General features: G+C 38.6%; 2 protein-coding genes across 2 annotated transcripts; both read left to right on the top strand.

Moving 5' to 3' along the window:
* The first annotated feature begins 2,137 nt into the window (after positions 1 to 2,137).
* Positions 2,138 to 4,805, top strand: LOC102702210 (FBD-associated F-box protein At2g26860-like). Its single transcript, XM_015840065.2, has 3 exons — positions 2,138 to 3,040; positions 3,624 to 3,773; positions 3,872 to 4,805. The coding sequence occupies exons 1-3, from the start codon at positions 2,138 to 2,140 to the stop codon at positions 4,217 to 4,219; spliced, it is 1,401 nt and encodes a 466-aa protein (XP_015695551.2). The 3' UTR covers positions 4,220 to 4,805.
* Positions 4,806 to 7,041: 2,236 nt separating this feature from the next.
* On the top strand, positions 7,042 to 9,620 carry LOC102701933 (FBD-associated F-box protein At2g26860-like). The gene is made up of 3 exons (XM_015840064.2): positions 7,042 to 7,911; positions 8,416 to 8,565; positions 8,664 to 9,620. Exons 1-3 carry the CDS (start codon positions 7,042 to 7,044, stop codon positions 9,021 to 9,023), a joined length of 1,380 nt encoding a protein of 459 aa, XP_015695550.2. The 3' UTR covers positions 9,024 to 9,620.
* The last annotated feature ends 2,084 nt before the right edge of the window (positions 9,621 to 11,704 follow it).

The following is an 11,704-nucleotide window of genomic DNA, read 5'->3' as shown; positions in this document are numbered from 1 at the left end:
GGAGGATGGAGAGAGATCATCTAATATGAAGGTTCTCTCTCCTAATATGGATGCCATATGATTGGATGACCGTTCTGTTAGAGCTCAATTTATAGTTTTCATCCTCTATTTTCAGGATAGAGGATGTGATAGATGAGCTGTTGGAATGCTCTAAGTCTAGAATTTTTACCCGAGAGGTCTTCTAAAGTCGTGTGGCAATAGGGAGTCAAGAAACTCCCTCCGGTTTCCTTGTTGGTAGCAGTTGACTTTTTATTTACATTTGACCCTCCGTATTATTAAACTTTTTTTTGTCCAATATACAAAATTATAAATCATACTTAAAATTACTTTACTAATAAATCAAATCACAATAAAATAGTCAATAATTATATAAATTTTTTAAATAAGATGAAGAGTCAAAAAGTTAACAGCGTCAAAAAAGAATCGAGTAATAAATATGGATGTATTGACCTAAGTGTGTAGAATAACATTATGGGTTATGTTGTTTTGTTAGATGAAGATGAAAGATTATTTATTTTTATAGCTATTTTATAAATAGTAATATTAACAATACAAAATTAAAAATTTATTTTAGAAATATAAGATGGACAACTTCTGTATAGAAAAACTTTTATAAAAATACATAGTTTAGCAGTTGGGAAACGTGTAGCAAAAGCCAAGTAATAATTATGGTGTAATGATAGTATTATAGAAAAAGTTTAACCATTGATTCATAATTTTTACTCTTAGTAGAAAATTATATTTTACTATTAATAGTTAATGTAGTAGGGTAAATTGATATAAGACTATCTAGCATTGTTAGATTCATATATATGCTAATAAATCTAGACATGTAATACAACTAATATAAATTGAACAATAGCTTAATTTAGATATAGCTTAAAAAAATATTACAATACGAAAAACGGAATGAGCAGGATAAATGGTTTAGATTGATTATACTACCCATATAAAGCATTCCAAAATACCACAAATTCCAACCGTGCCTATCCATTCTCATAAATTTACACTCATATTTTCTCTTTTGCTTATGCTTATAAGCCAAAATATAAATTTTATACCTTAAATTTGTAGTTATTTTTGTGATTTTTTCATCGTAATGTATTTTTCGGTGTTGACTTTTAGATCGCTAAATACTCATATATAAAAGGTTTATTCATAAACTATTTGTCTTTTGTAAATATATTGTTTTGGTAACCACCTGTTAAGCCAGATCGTTTCGTTTGTAATGAGCATAAACGAAAGGATATATTTATAGTTAAAGGAATAATTTATAGGTAAAAGTTTTATATTTTCTTATAGTCCTACGAGCAAATACTCTAAATTAAACTACTATCTATACTACTCTCTCCATTTCCTAATATAATAATATAAGATTTTGACTTTTTTTGCTTTTAATGTTTGATCATTTGTCTTATTCAAAAAATTATGGAAATATCATTTATTTTGCTTGTGACTTACTTTATTATTAAAAAACTTTAAGCATGACTTGTTATTTTTTATATTTGTACTAAATTTTTGAATAAGACGAATAATCAAACGTTACAATCAAAAAATCAAACATCTTATATTATTAAACGGAGGTAGTATTATAAAATAATAGTGGTGACAGTGAATCTGCCATCCACCAACTATAGTATATTTCATCCTACCAATTACCTTTCTATGTATATAAAATATTTCAAAATAGTCATGTATACGTTAGTTCTATTTTTCATCTCCTAAATACAAGTTTCGAACAATACTAACATACGTATAATTCATATTTCTGCATAGTAAATTACGTGTATTTAGCTAGTAACAAAAAAAACTCAAACCTATTTCAAAATCCAAGGAGACAGAGAACCAACGCTCGCTTGCTCAGTTGCTCACAGAGGGGGCACGGGCACCACAGACGCGGCACGCAGCCGCCGCACACCGCCTTTTCAAAGAGCTCTCTACAAATACTTCGGTAGTAGTATGTTCGATAGCTTCGATTCTAGAAGAAACCCCGTTCCACCGCCACCGCAGGAGGGGACGGTAGCGTCGTCGGCAAGCCACCGCCACCGCAGGAGGGGACGATAGCGTCGTCGGCAAGCCACCGCCACCGCAGGAGGGGACGATAGCGTCGTCGGCAAGCCACTTCGATTCTAGAAGAATGGCGGTCTCGGGCTCCTCCTCGCCGTCGTCCCCCAAGCGCCGGCGACTGCTCGCGGAGGAGGCGCCGCCGCCGCCGTCGCAGGAGGGGACGACGGACAAGCTGATGTCCCTCCCCAACGAGATCCTCGACATTATTCTCGCGCGGGTCCCCTTCGAGAGGCTGGTCCGCTTCGGCTGCCTCTCCCGCGCGTGGCGCCGCCGCTGGGAATCCGTCCCCGAACTCCGCGTCGAGCTGCCCCCGCGGCTCTCCTCCGCCCGCGCCCTCTGGCGGTGCGCGGCGCCGGTCCGCAGCTTCCGCGGCCGCTTCAGCCACCTCCTCGGCACCACTACCTCCCGCTGGCTCCGCGCCCTGGCTCGCAAGCGCGTCCAGGAGCTCACCCTCCAGTTTGAGAACATCCCCTGGTTACTACTCCCCAAGCGAGACGTCGTCCTCGGCCCCGCCTTCTTCTCCTGCGACTCGCTCGTTCATCTCCACCTCCAGAACTGCCGCATGCCGCCCTCGCAATCGGGATTCCCGGGCTTCCCCAAACTCGCCTCGCTAACCCTCGTTGATGTCGCTCTCCTGTTCAAGGGCGGCGGCGTGCAGCTCCAGCACCTGATCGCTGCGGCGCCAGACCTCGTTGTGCTTAAATTGGAGGACGTAGTCGCCCAAGCCTCGGCCGACCGCTTCGCCGTTGAAGAGTTTGTTATTCGGGCGCCCAAACTTAGAAATCTCTCGCTCACCTTCTTTTCTCTCTGCGAAGACAACGGCTGCCGGATTGCGCAGGAACTCCCGTTGCTGGAGGAGGCGTCCATCTCAATTGATTGCCTCGTCGGGAGTTTCGGTCCCCAGGACTTCCTCGATATTTTCAGACCAATTGCTGCTGTCAATACACTTTGGTTCGACGCAAAGGCAACCTCGGTACGGAATCAAATCCTTGAAACAGTTGGTTAAATTTCAATCACTGTTAATTATACACACCTATCAGTAGTTGCATTCCTTTTCAATCACAACTACATTCTCATCCAGCTTTCCTAACTATATTACTGAAGGGATTTTTAAAGGTAACCTTGAATGATTATGAGTCGTCAATTAGTTTGAATCCAACTTTTATTTGCAGCATTTCAGTCTCATGTCTTTGACGGTCTGATCTGATTGTTTTGTCCGGTATTAGAACTTGAAGGCTGCCCTATGCTCAGAAAAAACTTGAAAATGTTCTTCTATGGAATGGGACTGATGTTAGGTGCTTTGCCTTTTGTTCTGAAAATACGGTAGGAGTCTGTAGAGAGGTCTCTGTTACAGATGAAATAACCAGATTCAAGACATGCATTCAGATACACTGCAAACAAAACGAAACTTCTAAAAAAGTCAGCTTCAAGAACACTTATAACTACAACACTACGGTATCCAAGTATATGATTCTTATGTCAATGTATGTATGTCTCAATATAAACTTGCATCATGGACCATATGTCAATCCTAACCATGTTCTTATGATTTTCAGTGTACTGTAAATCCATTGGAGGGGATTACATGGAGGTTTGAGAATCTGAGGAAGGCGTCCCTGAGAGTTACCTTTTGCAGACTCCCAAGCTTTATGGCGATAGTTTCTTTACTGAGATGTGCTCCTCACATTGAAGACCTTGATATTGAGGTAATATTTGCTAAGCCCCTTCATTGTCACAATTCGAAGCATTTCTTGGCTGATTGAATTAATCAATTGCACTGCAATCTTTGGGCTTCATTTTGTAGACATGTGATACTAAACGGTCCACAAATGAAGTTGAAATTGATGAAGATTTTCTAAATTCGGAGATACAGGATGACTTGATTTCAGGCCTCAAATGTGTGTCTCTGAGTGGTGCCAAGTACTTGTCAAATCAGATGTGCTTTATGAAGTTTATACTGTCCAAAGCAGGATCTCTTCAATCATTTGTTGTCACTTTCGACTACCCTGAAAGAAGCAGACGGTATAAAAAGGCATGTAAAGAGTTAGCAGAATGCCAAATAGCATCGCCCCAAGTTATAGTCAGACAAAATTTTACTGATGACAAAATTCAGCAACAGATGTGTCAGCAACGGATGATGACCCTTAAGTAATATTTTTTCTGTTGTACAAACAGCTGCTATTGCTCCTTCTCGCAGCAGAATGCCTCCTAATTCAATCTATCAGTGAATGATTTTAGAGTTGATTGAGATGAACAGTTCCATCAAAGTATGATTGGACTTGTTATGGAACACTACAGATTCGGGATAAGGTGGTATAGAGGATGGTATTTTTGAATGACTGGCTGATCCAGTATGATACTCATCAAAGGGAGTTGTGAATGTACCTAACTAGAAATGTATCTCTCTTTTTCCCTTGATCATACAAACCTAGCTCTAGCCTCTTGATGGAAATGTTGTCAATGTATTTTAGAGTCTATTAAGGATGTTGCAATAGTCAGCTTTCATGTCTGTCGTTTTGATTATAAATCAAACGGCTGCATTTCAAATTGCATAACTAAATGTTGTCAACAGCCAGGGTTCAGAATTTGGTGAGTTTTTTTTAAATCTTGTGGCAATTGGAGACGTCAGTGTGCTACTTCAAATCACCGCATGGCTTTCTTTGCTGGGTTGATGTATCCTCCTGAGTCCTGATTCACTTTTATGTATAGCCTCTTGACTCAAAATATGAAAATATAACTATCTAGCATAATATTTGATTCATATTAGTACTATGAATTTAGATAGAAGACATATCTAGATTCGTAGTCATATGATATATTAAATTTTATTCTAAATAGCTATATTTTTGGACGGTGGGAGTAGTAGTTAAAATGTGATATAGCCCGGTTGCCATCGGGTGATCGGGATTAGGATGTCACTGCTGGACATTGGGTTGGACTTGGAGCCCGCAACATCACATGATTCCGTTACGATGTGTTCTAGAATGGGAGTAACTAGAATTATCCTCGCAAAAAGAATGAATTATATTAAAATTTCATAAGTTTTTCTTTTTTTAAGTAAATTCCGATAAACCTTTTCCCCCTAAAATTTGGTGTGCCATTAGGAATTTTTATAGCTTTTGAAGACTGATAAATGTTGAAATAATTTTATTGGATTATTTATGGTTTGTCATGGTTACCACCTTTGCCAGGGTTTAAACGCTAATGCTCCAGGTGACTTTTCGTAAGCAAATGCATGTTTGTAAAATAGTTCTTTCAGTCAAAAAATAATTTATCTATCTTTTAGCGAACCTAAAACCTCATGTGCTACTAAAGCCCTTGTAACTACTAGACTGCATACTCTGCCCTTGTAACTACTAGACTGCATACTCTTTCGCTCATAAGATCATCCTTGACTATGAGAATATCAATACTTCCCAATATATTTTGTACAATCCAAACGATATATTTACAAATAAAAATAATTTGTAAATAAAAATTTTATATATGAATTCTTAGTTGTCACATCCAAAAATTACTAACACGAATTTTAGAACTTAAATGTGTATTAAAAACCCCTCTCCAGGACTAGCCATGGTATACAAATAGATAATGTTGATTATATAACCATCGTTCTTAGAAACAACTGAAAATGAATAAATAATCTAGTCTCTAATTGTGTTTCTTGGAGTTGGTAGCTAGTTGTCTGCTTCTGGTTGTATGAGTTGGAGGTAAAATCTTGTGATTGTTCTGTAGTTTTTGGACACCTCGCTACATTGTAAGATGGTAATCCCAGCACAACCGTCTTTTGCTTTATGAAAAGCAGGGCTTAAAAAGCCTTTTCTCAAAAAAAAAATATTCCCTCCATTTCATGCGTTAATTTTTTAGTTATCTATTGATTAATATATATTAGTTATATATATATATATGTCTAGATTTATATAACATAGTAAATTCTAGGTGGTATGTTTTTTCATGAAAAAACCAAACGACATATTTGCAAACGAAAAATAATTATAAATAAAACTTTTATATTCATGTTCTTAGCGATCACAAATTCAAGATAAAAAATAATTATAATGAAAAAGTTTAGCCATAGATTTATAACTTTTACTCTCAACTGAAAATTATATTTTACTATTAATAGTTAATATGGTAGGGTAAATTGATAGTTACCACTGTTTCATATTATAAAACTTTATAGCATTGTTAGATTCATATATATGCTAATGAATCTATATATATAATATAACTAATATACATTGAACAATAGATTAATCTAGATATATCTTAAGAAAATCTTACAATATGAAACGAATTGAATAAGATAAATAGTTTAGATTGATTATACTATCAATATAAAGCATTCAAAAATACCTCAAATTCTTACCATGCCTATCCATGCTCAGAAATTTATGCTCTCATATTTTCACTTTGGGTTATGGTGGTAAGACAAAATTTAAATTTTGGATCTTAAATTTGTAATTATTTTTATCATCGTAATTTATTTTCCAGTGTTAACTTTTAGATCGCTAAATACTCATATATAAAAGTTTTTTTAACAAACTATTTGTCGTCAGCAAATATATTAAATATATCGTTTGGTAACAGCCCCTTAAGCCAGATTGTTTCGTTTATAATGAGCATGGACGAAACTGCGAAAGGACACATTTATAGTTAAAGAAATAATTTAGAAGTAAAATTTTTGTATTTTCTTATAGCCCTAAGAGCAAATACTCCAAATCAAACAACTATAGAAAAAAACTCAAACCTATTTCAAAATCCAAAGAAACGGGGGAGTCAACATGAGGAGGCACCACATGAGGGCTTGTTCGGTTGGCACGCACCCGCCGCACACCGCCTTTCAAAGAGCACTCTATAAATATTGCAGAAGTTTCTTCGAAAGCTTCGATTCTAGAAGAAACCAAACCCCGTTGGATGATACATGATAGCGTCGTGCGCAAGCCACCTCCAAATTTGCGCAACCTCCAAACAATGGCGGTCTCGGTCCCCAAGCGCCTGCGACTGCTAGCGGAGGAGGCGCCGCCGCCGTCGCTGGAGGGGACGACGGACAAGCTGATGTCCCTCCCCAAGGAGATCCTCGACATTATCCTTGCGCGGGTCCCATTCGAGAGGCTGGTCCGCTTCTGCTGCCTCTCCCGCGCGTGGCGCCGCAGCTGGGAGTCCGTCCCCAAACTCCGCGTCGAGCTGCCCCCGCGGCGCTCCTCCGCCCGCGTCCTTTGGCGGTGCGCGGCACCAGTCCGTAGCTTTGGCTCCCGCTTCGGCCACCTCCTCGGCACCACTACCTCCCGCTGGCTCCGCGCCCTGGCTCGCAAGCGCGTCGAGGAACTCACCCTCCAGTTCGAGGAACTCGCCTGGTTCCTCCCCAAGCCAGCCGTCGTCCTCGGCCCCGCCTTCTTCTCCTGCGACGCGCTCGTCCACCTCCACCTCAAGAACTGCCGCATGCCGCCCGCGCAACCGGGATTCCCGGGCTTCCCCAAACTCGCCTCGCTAACCCTCTCTGATGTCGCTCTCCTGTTCAAGTGCGGCGCCGTGCAGCTCCAGCACCTGATCGCTGCAGCGCCAGACCTCGCTGTGCTTAAATTGAAGGACGTAATCGCCAGACCCTCGGCCGAGCACGACGCCATTGAAGAGTGGGTTATTCGGGCGCCCAAACTCAGAAATCTCTCGATCGACATCTTTTCTCTCTACCGAGACAACGGCTGCCGGATTGCGCAGGAACTCCGGTTGCTGGAGGAGGCGTCCATCTCAATCGATTGCCTCGTCGGGACCCAGGACTTCCTCGATATTTTCCGAGGAATTGCTGCCATCAATACACTTTGGTTCGACGCGGAGGCAACCATGGTACGGAATCACTGTTAGTGTTACATTCTCATCCAGCTTTCCTAACTATTACTGATAGCATTTGTAGCATTTCACAGTTCATCCACCTTTTATTTGCAGCATTTCAGTGTTCTTCTGAGTTTCGGTCTCATGTCTCTGACGGTCTGATCTGAATGTTTTGTCCGGTATTAGAACTTGAATGCTCAGAGAAACTTGAAAATGTTCTTCTATGTAATGGGACTGTGATGTTAGGGGCTTTACCTTTTATTCTGAAAATACGGTAGGAGCGTGCAGAGAGGTCTCTGTAATAGATGAAATAACCAGATTTTGCAGTGTGATCAAGACATGCATTCAGATACAGAGCAAATAAAACGAGACTTAACACCTAAAAAAGTCAGCTTCAAGAACACTTGTAACTACAAGATTACGGTATCCAATATATGATTCTGATGTTAATGTATGTCTCAATATAAACTTGAATCATGAACCATATGTCAATCCTAACCATGTTTTTACGATTTCCAGTGTACTGTAAATCCATTGGAGGATATTACATGGAGGTTTGAGAATCTGAGGAAGGCATCCCTGAGAGTTACCTTTTGCAGACTCCCAAGCTTTATGGCAATAGTTTCTTTACTGAGATGTGCTCCTCACATTGAAGACCTTAATATTAAGGTAATATTTGCTAATCCCCTTGATCTTAACAATTCGAAGCATTTCTTGGATAATTGAACTGATCAATTGCACTGCATTCTTTGGCCATCATTTTGTAGACACGTGATACTAAATGGTCCCCAAATGAAGTTGAAATTGATGAAGATTTTCTAAATTCGGAGATACAGGATGACTTGATTTCAGGCCTCAAATGTGTGTCTCTGAGTGGTGCCAAGTACTTGTCAAATCAGATGTGCTTTATGAAGTTTATACTGTCTAAAGCAGGATCTCTTCAATCATTTGTTGTCACTTTCCACTACCCTGAAAGAGACATATGGTATAAAAAGGCATGCAAAGAGTTAGCAGAATGCCAAATAGCATCGCCCCAAGCTATAGTCAGACAAAATTTTACTGATGATTGGATCTATCCATTCGCTGATTCAACAATAGATGTGTCAGCAACGGACGATGACCCTTAAGTAATATATCATGCCTACCTTTCGGAGTATTATGGAAGAATTTCTTTTTCTGTTGTACAAACAGCTGCTATTGCTCGCAGCAGAATGCCTCCTAATTCAATCTATTAGTGAATGATTTTAGAGTTGATTGAGATGAACAGTTCCATCAAAGTATGATTGGACTTGTTATGGAACCCTACAGATTTGGGATAAGGTGGTATAGAGGATGGTATTTTTGAATGACTGGCTGATCTAGTATGATACTCATCAAAGGGAGTTGTGAATGTTCCTAACTAGAAATGTATCTCTCTTTTTCCCTTGATCATGCAAACCTAGCTCTAGCCTCTTGATGGAAATGTAGTCAATGTATTTTAGAGTCTATTAAGGATGTTGCAATAGTGGGCTAGTGGGTACTAGCAGAGTAGCAGGAGCAGTTTTCATGTCTGTCGTTTTGGTTTTAAATCGAACTGCTGCATGATCAAAATTTGATGACAGCCAGGGTTTCAGAATTGCATAACTAAATGTTGTCGACAGCTAGGTTCAGAATTTGGTGAGGTTTTTTGAAATCTTGTGGCAATTGGAGACGTCAGTGTGCTACTTCAAATCACTGCATGGCTTTCTTTGCTGGGTTGATGTATCCTCCTGAGTCCTGATTCTCTTTTATGTACAGCCTATTGTCTCAAAATATGAAAATATAGCTATCTAGGATTGATCCATAGTATTATGAATTTAGATAGGAGACATATCCAGATTCGTAGTCATATAATATATACTCCCTCCGTTTCATAATGTAAGACTTTCTAGTCTTGTCTAGATTCATATAGATGCTAATGAATCTAAACATATATATAAATTATACATACTTATCAATCGATGAATTTAAGCTAGAAGGTCTTACAATATGAAACGAAGGTAGTATTAAATTTCATTCTAAATAGCTACTATCTCTGTTTTATATTTTAAGACTTTTTAGTCTTGTTTAAATTTATTAATTAATGAATATATAATTTATATATATGTTTAGATTCATTAGTATATATATAAATATAGACAAGACTAAAAAGTCTTACGTCGTGAAATGGAGGGATTATATTTTGGACGGTCGGAGTAGCGGTTAAAATGAGATATAGCCTGGTTGCCATTGGGTGAGCGGGATTCGTGATGTCACTGCTAGACATTGGGTTGAACTTTGGAACCCGCGACATCACATGATTCAGTTACGATGTGTTCTAGAATGGGAGCAACTAGAATTATCCTCGCTAGAAGGATGAATTGTATTAATATTCATAAGATTTTTCTTTTTTAAGTAAATATCGATAGATCTTTTCCCTCGAAAATTTGGTGTGCCTTTAGGAATTTTTATAGCTTTGGAAGAGTGACAAATGTTTGAAATAATTTTATTGGATTATCTACCAGAATGTTCTTAGTCGGCAACTATTTCTAGAATTTCTTTATCCAGTTATTCATGGTTTGTCGTGGTTACCACCTTTGCCATGTGAGTACCGTGCTTATAGCCAAGGTGTGATTACCCAAACCCCGGCGGGAAGCTAAACCCTGGTTTAAATGCTAAGGCTCGAGCCTCCAGGCGACTTCTCCTAAGCAAATCTGCAAATGCATATTTGCAAAATAATTCTTTCAGTCAAAAAATAGTTTATTTTTTAAGACATTGATCAAACTTCTAAACTTCCAAATAACTGGATACGAGTGGCTCATTTACTTTGTCGCCTAGCAAAAGAGCCTGGTTTGTAGTCAACAGTATCACGGAGAGTCTCTCTTCATAGTGTTTGTGAATCACCTGCATAAATAAGATCATACTTGACTATGAGAATATCAATACTTCCCAATATATTCTGTAGAATCCAAACCATATATTTGCAAATAAAAATAATTTATAAATAAAAAAAATAATATATGTATTCTTAGTGATCTAAAAGCTATGGCTAAAAAATAAACTTCAGTGAAAATATGCCACGCCCTAAGTTTTATCCTAGCCAGAAATCAATTAAATAATACATTGAAAAAAAATTGTTTAATTAAGTTCAGGAGAAAAACCCAGTGCAGTTAATTTAATTTAATTGGAAGCTCTTTGGAATATTTTAAAATATCCAAAAAGCGTTTAAAATAATTAACAATATTTAAATTTGAATTACAAAGTATAAAATTTGCCTAAATAATTTAATAAAAATCGGTAAAAATTGGAGGCAATTTTTTTTTCCTTTTTTCTTTTTCTTTTTCTTTTTCCCCTTCTTTCTCTTTTTTCACTCTTCCTTTCTCTCTTTTCCTTTCCTACCCTTTCGGCCCAGGCCGCCAGCCCAAGCTCTTTGGAATATTTTAAAATATCCAAAAAGCGTTTAAAATAATTAACAATATTTAAATTTGAATTACAAAGTATAAAATTTGCCTAAATAATTTAATAAAAATCGGTAAAAATTGGAGGCAATTTTTTTCCTTTTTTCTTTTTCTTTTTCTTTTTCCCCCTCTTTCTCTTTTTTCACTCTTCCTTTCTCTCTTTTCCTTTCCTGCCCTTTCGGCCCAGGCCGCCAGCCCAATCCCTCTCTCCTCGCCAGCCCGCCCTTTCCTCCCTCCTCTCGTTCCGTCGCTCCCAGCTAGGCCGACCGCAAGGCCGCGGCCCAATCCCTCTCTCCTGAAGTCCAGTCTCACCCCCTTCTACCGGTACTCCGACATGTGGGCCCCACATGTTG

The sequence above is a fragment of the Oryza brachyantha genome, chromosome 8 (assembly GCF_000231095.2).
Source record: "Oryza brachyantha chromosome 8, ObraRS2, whole genome shotgun sequence".
NCBI classification, from domain to species: Eukaryota; Viridiplantae; Streptophyta; class Magnoliopsida; order Poales; family Poaceae; genus Oryza; species Oryza brachyantha.
The sequence above is the reverse complement of the archived record's forward strand: the minus strand, read 5'-3'. Positions and strand labels throughout refer to the sequence as shown.